Source organism: Podarcis bocagei (genome assembly GCF_964188305.1).
Source record: "Podarcis bocagei genome assembly, chromosome: 8".
Classification (NCBI taxonomy): Eukaryota; Metazoa; Chordata; class Lepidosauria; order Squamata; family Lacertidae; genus Podarcis; species Podarcis bocagei.
Genome location: NC_138133.1, coordinates 5,853,744 through 5,871,216, shown reverse-complemented (window position 1 = coordinate 5,871,216; position 17,473 = coordinate 5,853,744). Strand labels below are relative to the sequence as shown.

Genomic DNA, 17,473 nt, shown 5'->3' with positions numbered 1-17,473 from the left:
GACGCGACTAAACAAATAAACAACAACAACTAAAATGTGACGAAGCCACAGCAGTGTCATGTACCATCAAAAAATAAACGTATACAAGTGTTTCTTAAGATTCACACTAATTGTTTGCTGCCACATCCATTTTCACTGATCCGATGTCCCAGACTTCTCTGGCAATTACTTTGTTGCATTTAGTTGTCAACAAGGAATTCCATAGTTTATCTATGCATTGTATAAAGAAGTACTTCATTTTATCTGTTCTGAATCTCCCAATGTTCAGATTCATCTAATGGCTGCAGGTTCCAGTAATATGGGGGAGGGGGATCTCTCTATTCATTTTCTCAACCTCGTTCATAATTCTATACAGCTGTCTCACTTCTCTTCTTGTCTTTTATCCAAACTAAATATCCCTACAGAAGTTGTTGCACCCATTGATCATTTGGGATGCCTTTTCTGTGCTTGCTGTATTTCACACAACTTCTTTTTATGAATCCTCCAGAAAAGCCACATAGAGCCCAAAATTATACTACAAATAAACAGGAAGTATTCATTTTTTATGCATTCTTCAGTTAAGTTGATCCTTATTTTTAATTGATGAGGGGTGTATAAATAACTATATATTTATGGTGACATGCTAATACCCCACAGGAAGACTGAACACTCAAGCTGTATGCATGCTTACATTTCCTTTAATTCCTGAGATGAAGACTCACTCTGACATTACTCAAAATAAAAAAATTCCTTCCAGTAGCACCTTAAAGACCAACTAAGTTAGTTCTTGGTATGAGCTTTCGTGTGCATGCACACTTCTTCAGATACACACTCTGACATTATTGTATGATTCAGAATTTATGCTGCATCTAGCATTTCTATGTGTAGGGAAAGTTCTCCACAATCAGAACAATTGCTGTTAACACTGTAATTTCATTTTCCTGACCCCCTTATATAGTAAAACAAAATAAAAATATTAGTTTTATTCCGATAAGGTAAGGCTGTTTCTAAAAGCAAAGCTTACCTGCTCACCAACCTCCTCTTTGGCATTGGCATCCCCACAGTTGCCATCCACAAGAACCACCTGAGAGCTATCATTGCATAGCAAGTTTTCTGCCACCTGGATATGGGGTTTCGGGAAAGAGACCTGCTCTTTCCTCATCTCTGACGATAGGCAGAGTTGGTAGGAATAAGGTAAAGTTCCTTCTTCATAGTTTGGTGGAAATATGACCTGTGCCTTAGAAAAAGCATTAGGTTCAAAGCATTGGAATAATTTGGGATTTCCTGACTGTCGAAGTTTCATGACAATGACCAGTATCACCGTCAGGAGGAATAAAAATGAGATCAATGCCAAAGCCAGCACCAAGTAAAACTGGAGGTCAGAATGATGCTCTGTGTCACTGGATTGCCTAGTCATTTCTGGAAGTGCCTCTTGGAAGTTCTCGGCAACCACGAGGTTGAGGACCACAGTAGCTGAGCGCGGAGCCTTCCCACTGTCCTTCACCAGGATGACCAGCTTCTGTTTCACAGCATCTTTCTCCAGAAGGGCTCGTGACGTCCTGATCTCTCCCGTGTGGGTCCCAATGGTGAAAAGGGCCGGCTCTGTGGCCTGCAGCACTTGGTAGGAGAGCCAGACATTGTGCCCAGAGTCCGCGTCCACAGCCACCACTTTGGTCACTAGGTAGCCTGGCTCTGCCGAGTGAGGAACCATCTCAAACAAGGCAGAGTCCTCAACACCCGGGAGAGGATACAGAACGCGAGGGCTGTTATCGTTCTGATCCAAAATGTACACCCACACGGTGGCGTTGTTGCTGAGAGAGGGAGAGCCGCCATCTTGGGCCTTCACTTGGATCTGAAACTCCCTGAATTGCTCATAGTCAAAGGAGCGCTGTGCATAGATAGTTCCCGTCTCAGAGCTGATGGAGACGTAAGAGGAGAGAGGCAGCTCCTCCATGTTGCTGTTGAGGATGGAGTAAGTGATACGTGAGTTACGGTCCAGATCTGGGTCCAAGGCTTTGATGGAGAAAATGGAGGCACCTGAGGGATTGTTTTCAGGCACAAAGACACTGTAAGTTGATTTTTCAAAGGCAGGGGGGTTATCATTGATATCTGAAATCTGCAGGGAGATGGTTTTGTTGGAGGAGAGAGGAGGGCTACCTTTGTCGGTGGCCGTGATTGTGATGTTGTATCCTGAGGCTTTTTCTCTGTCCAAAGGACTGTCTGTAAGGATTTTGTAGTAGTTCTTAGATGTTGAGACTATTTTAAATGGTACATTACTTTGTAAGTGGCAGGTGATCTTTCCATTTTCTCCCGAATCCCTATCCTTTACGTTGATGAGAGCTATTACTGTTTCAGAAACAGAATCTTCGGGAATTGGAGAAGATAAGGAGGCTAGAATAATTTCTGGAGCATTATCATTCTCATCTATAATCTTTATATCAACATTACAGTGAGCCACTAATCCACCTCCATCTCTTGCTTCAACTGCCATAGTGTACTTCTCTGTTTCCTCAAAGTCAAGGGTCTCCTTAATTGTAATTGTTCCACTTTGTGGATCTAGTCTAAATTTTTCATAGACTTTTTCTGGGACTTTACTGAATGTGTAATGGATCTGACTATTTGAACCTTCATCCTTATCCAAGGCTTTTACTTGGAGTATGGGGGACCCCACAGGGGAATTTTCCCTCAGGCTAACTGTATAAAGTTCTTGAGTGAAGACTGGTGGGTTGTCATTGGCATCTGTGACGTTAATCCATATCTGGGCAGTCCCAGTTTTTTTGGGTTCACCTCCATCAAGAGCTGTGAGGATCAACTGAAGCGAGTGCTCACTTTCCCGATCCAAAGGTTTTTGCAGCACCAACTCTGCATTTTTATGGCCATCTAGACTGTGTTTAATTTCTAATACAAAGAACTGATTTAGGTTTAACTGGTAGTTTTGGAGAGAATTAATCCCAATATCAGGATCTTCAGCTTTCCCAAGGAGAAATCTAGCACCTGGCAATGTGGATTCAATTATTTCCAGTCTAATATTGGCTTCTAAGAATTGTGGCGCGTTATCATTAATGTCCTGAATTGCTACACTTACATGGAAAACATTCAATGGCTTTTCAACCATCGCTTCAAAATCAGTAATGCAGTGTGTGCTCTCTCTACACATCCCCTCACGATCTATCCTCTCATTCACATACAGGTTTCCATTTTCAGCATTGATAGTGAAATATGGCTTTTTACCTTCAGAAATGATATGCAGGTTTCTGCTCTTCAGTTCTCTGACATTCAGTCCTAGATCCTTGGCAAGATTTCCCACCAAAGACCCCTTTGCCATCTCCTCAGGGATGGAATAGTTAACCTCTTCCAAAACTGCTCCACAGAACAAAGATGAAAATATCAGAAGGGTAATATACCTTCCTGGTGTTTGAAAGCTCTCTCCATGAAGGATTCCTCTCATCTTCATTTTCCTCTTCTCTTTGATGAGCACAGGATTTCAGATTTTCCCCCAGTAAAAAAAGAACTGGATCCTTTGGCTTAATTTGTATATGCTGCAGTGTTTTCTGTTTTCCAGCTGAAACGTTTTTTCCAGCGTCTGCTGGTATTCCCGATGTGCAGTTTAGGACAAAGAGATCTCTCTGCAGAAAGCATCAGTGCAACTTCAGCTGCTCATGGATTGCCGCCTTGTCCAACAGTGACACTGTGAGTCTGAAACCAAGAACTGCAATCTTTTCCCACTGATTTTTCTCTCCTAATTCATGACATGACATAGTAGTATTTTTATGTAATGACTCAGACCATATTCTCATACAGGTTATGTGAATATGCCTGTTAGAAAGTGTTATCTGTTCACCATTCAAATGGGTTAAAAGGAATCAGCTTCAAGTAAATATTTACAGCAAAGAAAAAGCAGTAATGAATTTATAGCACTATTTCCACAATTTCTTTAGAAAAAAATCAGAATAGCAGACTGAAGTATGAGAATGATATTGTTATTTATAATAAAAGACTTTTAAACAAATTAGAAAAATATTGTATTAGGTATTTACAGGCATCTTAGACTGTGTGTGGAAAGCCTAAGGACGTGTCTGAAAAGTGTGTTTATCTTTACATAATTTCACTGAGAATAGTGCCACATCTCAAGTCCTATTTTGTCACCTTATGTCCACACGATTTCTGGTCTGTTTGTGTAGCTTTCTCCTTCAACAGATGTACTGTGTCAGTATTTACCTTTGCCATTTTCCCCACCTGCCCATTTGTCCAGTTACGATAGACACTTTGCTGATTTCATTTAGTTTGTGGTGTGTGCTTTTGACCTTACACAACACCCCAGCTACTTCACAATATCACAGATATGGGTCATCCCCTCTACATATGCAAACAATATGGAGACCCCTATTTTTCCGGTGGGGAGTGGGGGTTGGACAGGACAACCAGAAAGCTACTCAGAAATCACTACGGTCCTTTCAGTATTTTAGGAAGCTACAGCTGTTAATGCAACTACATTTAATCAAGGAACAAAACTACATAAATTAGCCCTGGGGTGTTATATGCTGAACCTCAAATGTTCTGAGCTTTCCCCTCCATTTTTAAACTTCTTTTTCTATGTTTACGTGGTAGCTGAGCACACTGCAATTGTCAGTCATGGTCCTGTCCCCTAATTCCTTCCAACAGCTAGCACCAATCCTGGCAAGAACATTCCTCCAACCTCACATCTGCCCTACTGGCCATGAGCCCAGCAGGGAGTTGGAGGGGGTTGTTCATTGCAGGCTTAAGTAACTCAAGAACCTGCTAAGATATCCCACAATGCTATGATCAGAAATACAGTTATCCATCTATTCATGCATTCATGCCATGTAAGCAGCATAGCTAACATGTTGGTAGAGCAGTTCAAGAATTCAACTTGCTTCATGTATATTGAGCTGGTCTCATGTAAAAAACAAAACTGTGAACCAGGAATTCTATGGTATGAATTTTGCCTCTGACAAGAACTCACTTATATAAGAATTATAAGATAATGTGTCAAATCCAGACTTCATCATACTTCAAGTAGCCAGACTTAAATAGAATTGACTTACTTGACTAACTTGGTCCAAGGATAACTAATTCTGAATCTGACCCATTATATGCAATGCCCTTTGAAACATATAAATATCATTTAACTATCATTATTATTGTCTAAATCATGAGGCAGAAATACATGACGCAGGCAGTGCAATCTGGCAGGTAGCATTATTGAAAAAACTGACATGGAAATTGAAGATAGCAAGAGGCCAGGGGAAATATGATAACTTTTATGCAGTCTTGGATGACTTTATAGATTATACAAACAATGAGGAATGTGGCAGAACGGTGCCTTGTCCTACAGCACAGTTTGGCGTGCATGAAGCACATATTTTATTTTATTTTTCCTCCTTCCTTCTTGCCTTTGAATAATTCCTGCAGACCAACACTGCTGCTGATACAATATATATTTGTAGTTGTGATCAACAGTCAAAGAGATGGAGGTTATTACGTACCATTTTGTTTCTGTTGAGATTGAAATGATTTTAGAATATACACTTTAGCAAAGCTCTGTGGAGTATTTGAAGATAACTCTCTGGCTGTATGTAATTGTTTTATTTTTGTTTTAAATAAAATTTAAAAATAAATAAATGCACAATTCATGTCTTTAACAAAATATCCCACATTATCTGTCCGCCTGTCCGCCTTTCAGACAGTTGTTTAGAAAGAGCTTTAATGCAATGTGGTTTCACTTAAAGGAATATGGGGGCTGAAAATATCCACAATCTACTCTAGAAGGCCAGTCAGTCAGTCTTGACATGACTTTTTTTTTACATCACTCATGCAGGAACACACATGCCTTTATTGAACCCCTATGAATTTGATTTTATGGAGAAGGAAGTAAAGCATAATTTACAGGCACCTCTCAAAAGCGTATATCTTTAAAATCTATTGCTTTAAAAAATTGCTAGTAATACTAATAACAGTGACAGTATTTTCTGCTATATAGTAAGGTGCCCTCCTTTGATTCTACAGCCAAAATTTCTGCCCCCCCCCCAAAGCCAAGTAATGTGAAAAGCAAAGTTCTTTCCCTCACTTTATTTAATTTAATGAAAGTAGTTGAAGGTCAACTCCTCAAAATACTAGTTGTTCAAATGACAACAAGATAAGTTCTACCAGATGGTTTCAAGGGCATGGCTCGAAGCTGCAATGTGTAGCTTCCCCATGGAGGGAAAAGGACGCATCCTGATTCATGAAAGCCAAATGATGTAAGAGCCAAACTTTTCATTTATATGATGAAAAACAAAAAGGCAGTCACATTAGCTGGATAGAAAGCACTCTGACAATGTCACTAATGGCAAAGAATGATAGATAATGGCATTTAATTTCAGAAAACAAACCTTACCTGTTCTCCATTATCTACAGCAGAATCAAAATTGTTTCCTACATTGCCTGTAAAAGGCACAGCAGGTTTCTCACTGCTAAGAATATTCTCTGCAATCTGTATATTTGGTGTCAGGAAGGTAAACTCGTTCTTCCTGGACTCAGAAGACAGACACAGCTGGTAGGAATAGGGCAAAGTCCCATCTTCAAAGTTGGGTGGAAAGATGGCACCATTCTTGGAATGGGGAACAGGACCAAAGCACTGTAGGAACCTGGGATGCCCTGATTGACGGAGCTTCATTGTAACGGCCAGAATGACAGTCAAGAGGAACAAGAAGGAGATCACAGCTAAGGCCAGCACCAAGTAGAACTGCAGGTCAGACTGATACTCCGAGCTGCTGGGTTGGCTCTTCATTTCCGGAAGGGCCTCCTGAAAGTTCTCAGCAAACACCAGGTTCAGAGTCATGGTGGCCGAGAGAGACGGCTGCCCGTTATCCTTCACCATAATGACCAGTCTCTGTTTCACAGCGTCTCTCTCCACAAAGGCCCTGGCGGTCCTGATCTCTCCAGTATGAGAACCAACAGTGAAGAGTGCCGGCTCAGTGGCCTGAGTCAGGTGGTAGGAGAGCCAGGCGTTGTGTCCAGAATCTGCATCCACGGCCACCACCTTGGTGACAAGATAATCTGCCTCGGCCGAACAAGGCACCATCTCAAACAAGGCTGAGCCCTTGGCTTCTTGTGAGGGGGACAGGATACGAGGGCTGTTATCATTCCTGTCAAGAACAAATACCCTGACGGTCACATTGCTGCTGAGAGGGGGAGAACCCCCATCTTGGGCCTTCACTTGCAGCCGGAACTCTCTGAATTGTTCATAGTCAAAGGATCTCTGGGCATAGATGGTGCCAGTCTCAGAATTAATGGAGATATAGGAGGAGATGGGAAGCTCCTCAATGTTGCTGTTGAGGATGGAGTATGTAATCCGTGAGTTCTGATCCATGTCGGAATCAGAGGCTTTGATGGTGAAAATGGAGGCACCTGAAGGATTGTTTTCTGGCACATAGATGCTGTAGGTTGATCTCTGAAATATAGGGGCATTATCATTGATATCTGAGATCTGTAGTGAGATTGTTTTGTGTGTGGAAAGAGGTGGAGTTCCTCTATCAGTGGCTGTGATTGTAATATTATATGCAGGAGCTCTTTCTCTGTCCAGGAGACTGTCTGTCTGGAGCTTGAAGTAATTGTTAGATGAGGGAAGAATTTTGAAGGGTAAATCATCCTGTAAATAGCAAGTAACCTTCCCATTATCTCCACTATCTCTGTCATTTACATTGATCAGAGCAATAACAGTTCCTGGCAGAGAATCTTCAGGAACAGGGCTGAATATGGAGGCTAACGTCACCTCTGGGGCATTATCGTTCTCATCAAGTACAGTTATTTCAATGTTGGATTGTGCCACCAATCCACCACCATCTTTGGCTTCTACTGTCATGGTATATTCTTTAGTTTCCTCAAAGTTGAGCAGTCCCGTAAGAGTGACTATGCCATTAATTGGATCCAAACTGAATTTCTTGTGGGTGTTTGCTGCTATGTTGCTGAATTGATACCTTATCTGAGCATAAGAGCTTTCATCCTTATCTGAGGCTACAACCTGGAGCACAAGTGACCCAACAGGAACATTTTCAGGTAAACTGACTTTGTACACCTCCTGAGTGAAAACAGGTGGGTTGTCATTGGCATCTGTGACATTAATCCGTATCTGGACAGTCCCAGTTTTTCTTGGTTCGCCGCCATCCAAAGCTGTAAGGATCAAGTGAATAGTCTGTTCACTTTCTCGATCCATAACTTTACTTAGCACTAATTCTGCATATTTATTTCCATCTTTTCTCTCCCTTACTTCCAAGGTGAAGTACTGGTTGGAGCTCAGCTGGTAATTCTGGAGAGAGTTCAACCCAATATCAGGATCTTCTGCTTTCCCAAGGAGAAATCTGGTTCCTAGAACAGTTGATTCTACGATCTCCAAGTTGGTTATATCACTGAGGAACTGTGGTGCATTATCATTAATATCCTGTATAACTATTGTTATATGGAAAACATTTAAAGGATTTTCCATCACCACTTCAAAATTAATAAGGCAGAGTAGAGTTGTGCCACATATTTCCTCCCTATCAATTCTGTCATTCACATAAAGGTTTCCATTGTCTACACTTATACTGAAATACTGCATTTTGTTCACAGAGGCAGCATGCAGATTGCGCCTTCCTAGATCTCTGGCATTCAGTCCCAAATCTTTGGCAAGATTCCCCACAATCGAACCCTTTGCCATCTCCTCAGGGATAGAATAGCGAATCTGCTCTGAGGCAGCCCAGCAGGAGAAAGGCAAAAATAAGAGAAGCAGTACTTGCCTTCTGAATGTTCTGCCATCCTCTTCCTGCCTTTTGTCCATCCAGATCACTGAGAAATTTTCTGCCTCCTTTTCTGCAGCTTGTAGTGACCAGACCAGTTTCTCAATAACACAGAGGAAATCTCTGTAAGTAAATATAAATTGTCCTCCTTCTTAGATTGTGAGGATTGGGAGCCTTTTCCTTTTTTTCAGCCAGACTGCAACGCCTTTGTGTTTTTCTCTTCGTCCAGTCTGTACAGAACTGATGAAACACTCACTTTGTAGGAGAAGCATAACTAGATCTCCATCCTTTTTTCTGGCACCACACTGGCCAACAGTGACACTCTGAGGCTCAGAGAGAGAATTGCAAATGTTGTTTTGTTATGAAAATAAAAAGCAGAAATACTACCAGTATGATCATATCTTTGTGTTCCAGTAAAAAGGACAACTGAAAGAGTCAGATATTTGAGAATGCCCTCCTTTGGTTCTTTTGGAATTAATACTTCATTGCTTTTTAGACTCACTTTTTAGATTTTTTCATGCTGGCCAGTGACTTTTAATGTCTTGGAACTGCTACTGTGACTATGAAGAGAACTTTCAAACTCCATGGTCACGCAATACCTTCATTATTGCCAACAAAAATGCCACAAATTCTAGCTCCTGAAATTGTCATATCAGAAATTTCCAGAGATGCAGTATTTTTACAATTCCATTTGCAGAAGTGTAATGGTTCTAGGGGTTGCTCATGTGTAAGCTTGTCCCAACACCTGGCTGGGTTGCCTGAGTGAACCTTTCCTGTCCGGGCAGCCACTCACCCGTGACTGTCTCAATCGTTGGCAGAATCCGTCAGTGGGCATTTCTTAAACTTCTTCCAGCAAAGAAGCTCTTTGACGCCCAGTCTCCTCCTACTCTCCCTGCGCGGAAGCCTTCTGCGCAAGGAGGGCGTAGGCAGCGGAGGACTCTTTCTCTCTCTGCTGGTCCCTGGCAAAGAGTCATGGGACCGCCTCGCCGATTCCCCCATCTGCCTCCCTTCTCCACTGGAGCTACGCTGATTCCCTTCCCCAGAAGATGGGCTGCCTCTCCCACTCCCGGGACGCTCTCTGGGATCCCTTTGGAGCTTGCTCTCTCCCTCGGACACTGATGGCAGTTCCCTGACAAGAAGTATTTACATTTTCTCAACCAGAAGCTCATACTTTATTGGACACTTCTGCCTGACCAGAGATCTCTCTGTGTAATCTTTCTGGGGAAAATGAATAGCGTTAAAGCTGGAACTAGATGTTCTTTCAAAGGATGTGTGGCTGGCATCAAAAGCAGCAGTTCTGTGTCTCCCCCTCTCACCAAAAGAACTCAAAGTAAAACAAAAGGTGTAACATGATGCCATTGCTTTCAAAGCTTCACCACCCATGCATGTGGCAACCAATGAAGTGAGGAAAATTGCAACAAGATTCATTAGATGTTACAGATTTTTTAAAAGGAGCAAATGGGGGGGCTGCTTTTGGCGTTGGCATAGTATCCTTCTGCATGGGACTGTCTCAGATGGGCATTGAGGGCAGGACAGCTTCTAATGCTAGTAGGACAAGCAGCCAATAAACCCAACCGCCCATGTATGTACTTCTCATACTTTGTGACTTTACCAAATACTTGTGTCAATTACCCGTATTTTTCGCTCTATAACACACACCAGACCATAACACGCACGTAGTTTTTAGAGGAGGAAAACAAGAAAAAAAATATTCTAAACAAAATAGTGGATATATGATTTTTGTGGTTCATGCTGTGGCCACAGACATGTGATCTGACAGTGAGTTTGGAGTAGCCCAATGCAAAAATCCTGAGGATCCATGTGGATCCATGCTTTGTAACCACGGATGAGGGAAGGAAGGGGAACCATGGATCCTCTGCTCACGACTGCAGCAGATCCCCCCCCCCCCGCCACCCGCAGGCATTCCCTCCATAACACGCACAGACATTTCCCTTTACTTTCTAGGAGGAAAAAAGTGAGTGTTATGGTGCAAAAAATACGGTACATTTTCTGCATATCATACATACAGGCTGCATGTTCCCCTGGCTTTGCCACCTTACCATTATGGAGGATCATGAGCAATCCAGACATCCTAAAAACTATGCTGCCGTACAGTTCTAAGATGAGACACCAGAGAAGACCACATTTTCCATCAAGTGGCTCTTCTCGGTCTCATGGAGAGATCGTTCCCAGCTATGTTCCTGGAGATCCTTTAACTGGAGAGGGTAAGAATTGAATTTGGGACCTTCTGAGTACAACAAACTATAGAATTCCACCACTCAGCTATAGAATTCCAAATGTGGGGGAGTAGAGATTATTATTGGTCACCTGTTTATCCCACTTTTCCTCCAAGAAGTTCAGGGCAGCTTAGAGGTATGTGAGTGTGGGATCATTCCATTTTATCTTCTCAACAACCCTGGAGAAAGGCCAGGCTGAGAGAGATGTGACCAACGCTGCCCAGTGAGCTTCTTTTTGGATGAGTAATTATTTGAACTCAAGATTCCGTGGTTCAACATTCTGTCCATTGCACCACAGGCTTCAAATATAAAACCTCTCAAAGCTGCCATACTTAAGCATTGCCACAATACACTTATTATTAATATGTCTACTTATGTGAAACATATTCTGTTCATACTTGAGATACTTTTTCTAGATATTTCTCATTCTTTGCTTTCTCCTAAACTGGTAAAAACATAAACTGAAATCACTATGCATAGACTGCTGGTTAAAGATAATATACTCTGTCACATAAAGCCAAATTCCTATAACTAAATATTTAATATTACGGAGAATCAAAGACTGCAATTAAATAGGTTTACAAACAGATGACAGTAGGTCCCGGTTCACATGTGCATATTTATCATTTGATGACTGCAACATCTAGTGTGAACACAGATGTCACACCACAAATAAAATGGTTGAATGTTCTGAAACAAATCCAACATATCAGCTCAGCTGCCAAGTGATCAAACTGTGTTCACACAGTTAACAAGTGATGTAGTTGTTCACATGAACTAGCCCTGGATTTTATACTCAAGGTGTGAAAGCACATAATTAACTCCAAAGGTTTGCATACTTCTTAATAAGATTTGATTAATGCAGTTGTTGTATAATGACTGTAATGTTTTAATTTAGCATGTTCTAAAGCTTCCCAATCATCTCTCAAACTCCTGAACTGTCTCAGACTTCCATTGGGAAAATACAGCTGATGTGTTTTGATCATATTATGGGTCTGTCACCATATGTGGGGTTAGAAATGAATTTCCCCATCCACAAGAGTGGTGAGTGATAAAACCTGGGTATCGTCCTCACTTAGAAGTGTGTGTCATCTAAGAACTAGGCATACATTATACTTCGAACAAGGCAAATAAATGCATAATATTGTTTTGATCTCAAATCTACTTATATAACAACTATGAAATAGTTTTTCTTGTCAAAGAGAGTAAGCAAACATTCACTCCGATTCTTTGTTTCCTGGGGGACTCTGTCAAATATTTCTTTTGACCAAGAGAAGTCTAGTTTTTATGGGAAAAAGTGGTGTGCTTGTTGTATGTGTGGCGTAGGTATTTTCAAATACCAAAAACTATAAGATTCTAGTAAAGATAAAATAATATGAGTGGAAGAATGTTCTTCCAACCCCCTCTTCATAAAAGCACATAACAATTAATAGCAGGCATTATATTTAAAACCTCAGAGCCCAGATCTGAAAGGGATAGCTCACCTGTGTATTGGCCGAATCTCCATTACTGCTATTAATATCTTCAGCAATGAGGAAGGGATCCTTTATTTCACATGTATCTTTATTGCTCAAAGTATTGGAATAATTTGCCTTAGAAATATTAAACTGACTTTTCCTAGAGTCTGTGGTGAGAGAAACCTCCTGGCAGTAGGAGTGCAGAAATGCTCGGACTCCATCAATCCCCACAAACTGTGAGACGGGAGCGCCACTGAAATTCACACTCCCCGACTCAAACAGCTGAGAATTTCTCCACTTGTGCAACTTGATGGCCAGTAACACAAGGAGGAAGATGAAGAACAAGCAGGAGACAAAAGCCACTGCAAGGACCAGGTAGAAGGTGAGGTCAGACGGAGGATCTACAGGTGCTGAGATGCTGCTCAGGTCTGAGAGGATTGCAGGGATGGTGTCAGCCAGCACCACAGTCAGAGTGGCTGAAGCAGAGAGAGGTGGCTGCCCATTGTCCTTGACTAAAACCACCAGGCTTTGCTTGAGGGCATCTTTCTCCAGAAAGAAGCGGGCCGTCCTGATCTCTCCCGTGTGGAGCCCCAGAGTGAAGAGACCTGGCTCGGTGGCCTTGATCAGCTGGTAGGAGAGCCAGGCATTCTGGCCAGAGTCCGCATCCACGGCCACCACCTTAGTGACCAGGTAGCCTGGCTCTGAGGAGCGAGGGGCCAGCTCTATCCCTGTGGAGCCATCAGTGGGAGGGGAGGGGTAAAGGATTTGGGGAGCATTGTCATTCTGGTCCAGGATGAAGAGAGTCACTGAGACGTTGGAGCTGAGTGGTGGGGAACCTCCATCCTGGGCCTTGACCAGGAACTTAATCTCCCTCATCTCCTCATAATCAAAAGAGATCAGGCCATAGACAGTCCCAGTCTCAGAGTTAATGGAGAGGAAGGAAGATACTGGGGAGTCACTGATGTTGTGCTCAATGATGGAATAAGTGACTCTGGAGTTCTCTCCACAGTCTGGATCATCAGCCTTCAGGGAAAATATGGAGGCCCCTCTTGGGTTGTTCTCCATTAAATACGAAGTATAAACGGATTGCAGGAAGTGTGGAGGGTTGTCGTTTGTGTCTAAAATCTCAAGTGGAATAACAATTGATGTGGAAAGTGGAGGGGTCCCGTGATCCGTGACTGTGACAGTGATGTTGTAGGCTGCCACCTTCTCTCTGTCCAGGGCTCTTGCTGTCACCAAACTGTAGTAGTTGCCATAGGCTTTTGTCAGTAGAAAGGGGAGGTTGCTGGGGATAGAGCACGTGACTTCTGCATTCTCTGCCGAATCCTCATCTTGCACATTCAAAAGGGCTATTGCAGTCGCTGGTGGAGAGTTCTCAGGGATGGAGCTGATAAGTGAAGTTATTTCCAGTTTGGGTGCATTGTCATTTACATCAGTAACAAATATCAAAAGTTGAGATTTGTCAAAGAGTTCACCACCATCATGGACCTGGACCTCAATTTCATGAAGTGTAGACTCCTCGTAGTCTAAGCCTCTTGCAAGCGTAATTTCCCCAGTTTGTGAATTCAAATGGAATATTTGTGAAGCCCTTTCTGTGATCTTTCTGAATGAATATTTCAGTTCCTTGTTGACACCTTCATCCAGGTCAATGGCTTTTAATATAACCACTGTGGTACCAACAGGAGTATCTTCCCTAACGCTTACTTCATAGCTATGATGGCTAAAAATTGGTGCATTGTCATTAGCATCTAAAACTGTCACTTGAATCTGTATAGTTCCTGTCCTGACTGGATCTCCCCCATCATATGCTGTGAGGACCAGATTATGAATAGCTTCCTCTTCACGGTCCAAAGGCCTTTCCAGTACCAATTCAGTGTATTGTCTACCGTCAACTGCCTCTTGCACATTTAGGGAGAAATGGCTACTGTTGCTGAGTTTGTATCCTTGAAGGGTATTGGTGCCCAAATCTAGATCCCGAGCTTCATCGAGGGGAAAGTGAGTTCCGGGTGCTGTGAGTTCACTCATTTTGAGCTCCAGTTTCTCTGAATGGAAGGTGGGAGCGTTGTCATTAATATCTGTGATTTCCACTTCAGCACCATATACTTTCATTGAATCCCCCACTATGGTATCAAAATTCAAGACACACTTTTCCACTTGTCCACAGAGCACCTCTCTGTCTATTCTCTCTGTGACGTACAAATGACCACTCTTATAATTCAAAGCAAAATACTGTGTCCTACCTCGAGAAACAATGCGGACTCCACGGTGTGAGAGCTCTTTTAATTCCAGCTTCAGGTCTATGGCGATGGGCCCCACGAAAGAACCTTTTTCTGCTTCTTCAGGGATGGAATAATGAATCTGCCCTGTAACAGCTTGCCAAACATGAACCAGAATGAAACAAAAGACAGCTCTCCTTCTGCAATCCTGGAAAAAGGTTTCCATTGCCAGTTGTACTTCTGTGCCAAGGTGAAGATCCTACTTCTTTGATAGAGTGGCTATATTTTAGATTTGTCTGTATGTGACTGAAATTCTTAATATATACACACAGACAACACAGATATCTCTATTGCCTGTATTTAAAATACAGATTTGATTTAATATAAGATCCTCCAGTTGTTCAGATTCCGTACGTGTGATCTCTCTTTCTGCATTTTCTGTAATGAAGCGGTTGGATGGGAAAGTTGAATCTCTTACTAAATTGTTCAGCCTTGGTTGGTAAACAGCGACACCCAGAGTCCTAAAACAATAACTTCATCTTCTTGGTGCTTTCTGAAATGTCATTTTCCTTAGTATGGTATATTTCTCATCCCGATACATCAGCTGCAAGTACAGTAGATGACCAGAAAAAAACTCCCACTCCATTTGTGTGACATTTTGTAGCAATCCAGGTTCATGATTGAATCACACTTCTGATCATGGAAACTGAATGTTCTCTGCTTATAATCATTATCCTGCTATTGTAGGCTGTTACTCTCCACACAGTCTATTGGAAGTTGGACTATGGTAGACACTGTGACGATCTTGTCTGAAATATCATGAAATATGTTTCCCTGATATTTTCTGGTACTTTAATAAGCATTTTTTCTGTTCAGATTTTAAATAACGTGGAATCCAGCTAGAAACTCACATGTATATATGCATGCACACATGTGATCATAAATCTTTTCTGTGCTATCTAGAATTTAAACCAACTCTCTTATAAAAATAGATAACTCTTAAATTATGGGAATAAAATAATGATAAAATATGTTTCCAAAATATTTATTTTTAAAATGTTTATCCTACCCATGCCCCCAAATTTGCTCAGAGCAACTTTATCTCAAGAAATATAAGGATAAGGTAACAGGAAGGGTTGTGCCTATAACATACACATTCATATGCGCATTTACTCAAGGCCGAATACATGGTACATTAAAATAGCATGTGTGGACCCTGTGACTTGGATCAGTGCCGTGATGCAGGGGGTACCCTAATCAGGCTCTCATTTCCCCCCAACATGTTGCTTTGGGTGATCTGCACTGAGGTTCTGGCACAGAGAAAAACATTAGACCCGCCCATTCTCATGCTGTGGCCCTGATCAAAATTAGAAAATCTTCACGACTGCTTCTACAAAGAAGAAAATTATATTAGGATCGCCAAATGCAGAGCTCCTATGTAACAAGTAGTTTATCTCTCAGAAGATCCACTGTGTTCAAGCATAGGAGTGTGTGTATGTGTAGACACACACACACAGAATCCTGAATCCCAAGAATTGCTGAATCCTATTTTAAACAATAGTGTTTTTTTGATTGAAATGTTTACATGCAGTCTCAAACAGGGCAGAGCACTACAAATAAATACAAAAATGGATTTTAAAGGACTCCCAATAATTTTTTTATTATAGTTATATTTTGCCTTTCCTCCAGTGAGCTTACATGGCCCCCAGCCCTCTTTTCTCTTCACAGTGCAAATGATGTTGGTTAGGTTGATAGGTCAGTGACAGGCTCAAGTTCACCCAGTGAGCTTCATGGCTGAGTGAGGATTTTAACCTATCTCTCCCCAATCCTTTCATCTCCAAACTTTCAGAACTTTGTGGGAGGGATTCAAGCACACAATTAAACTCAACTGAAGTGCTCTGATGCCATTGCACAACAAATCTGTTTGTAAAAAAATGGGACTTTTTGTGGTTAGGCAAGTGCTAGGGAAATGCACTGGAAAGAGTGAGGTGAATGAATGATTCATGGGAAGATGCATAAATGCTGCAGAAACAAATCAGGATCCATGCTCATTGTCACAGAACCTCCCTGCAAACAAATCAGAACAAGTGTGCAATAAAGATACTGTATAGTCTAACCTCCCCAGTAAGCTTTGTGCAAGGAAATCAGGATGACTTCTCAATAAACAGGTTGTCTCAAGCGGCCCCTAGTCCAACAGTCAAACAACTACACCACAAGAACTTTCTTTCTATAAGCACTACATTTCTAGAAGCTTCATCTGACATCAAGCATGTCTGTAGGAATGTGATTCTGTCAAGTGTTTAGGGGGGAAAACATTTTATCTTATACTGTGTTGTGATGCTAAGCATGACATGAATTATCCAATTCTGATTTTGTCATCTAAAACTGCATCAAGTATTCTCAAATTCTCTGCTTCTCTGAAATCTTTATCATCTCTTTCTTTCTAAACTGGTTTGAAAACTGATTCTTTTTTCCTTTTTTTAAAAAAAAAATCATAAAAGTGTAGAATTATAGCAAATGATTCGAAATGAGTGACCAAACTAATTCAAAAATATGGAGAAAATTACCACCACCCTATCTCTGAAATAAGTTAAGAAAAAAGCTTTGCAGAATGTTTGGAATATGCATCCACCTTCATCCAGCAACAAAGTATCCACACACAGATAACTGGATCTGAACCTGAATGCCCACCCTAGCTTGTCAGTGCTAAGTTAGTTTTTGCCTCTTTCCTCACCTGATCATTTTGTTTGGGTAGGAAGTTATTTGGTTAATGTGTGGAATCTTCAAATATTAGATTCCTCTATCCA

The 17,473-nt window shown here is 41.6% G+C and overlaps 1 protein-coding gene and 2 pseudogenes across 3 annotated transcripts; all 3 read right to left on the bottom strand.

Moving 5' to 3' along the window:
• Window positions 1-901: 901 nt before the first annotated feature.
• On the bottom strand, window positions 902-3,818 carry LOC308593710 (protocadherin gamma-B1 pseudogene; annotated as a pseudogene). The gene has a single exon. The product of its transcript is annotated as a protocadherin gamma-B1 pseudogene (transcript).
• Window positions 3,819-5,826: 2,008 nt separating this feature from the next.
• LOC308593606 (protocadherin gamma-B5 pseudogene) lies at window positions 5,827-8,797 on the bottom strand (annotated as a pseudogene). The gene has a single exon. The product of its transcript is annotated as a protocadherin gamma-B5 pseudogene (transcript).
• A 3,641-nt stretch (window positions 8,798-12,438) lies between these two features.
• LOC308593605 (protocadherin gamma-A4-like) lies at window positions 12,439-14,892 on the bottom strand (the record flags this gene model as incomplete). The annotated part of the gene is made up of 1 exon (XM_081206058.1): window positions 12,439-14,892. One exon carries the CDS (start codon window positions 14,890-14,892, stop codon window positions 12,439-12,441), a length of 2,454 nt encoding a protein of 817 aa, XP_081062184.1.
• Window positions 14,893-17,473: the final 2,581 nt, after the last annotated feature.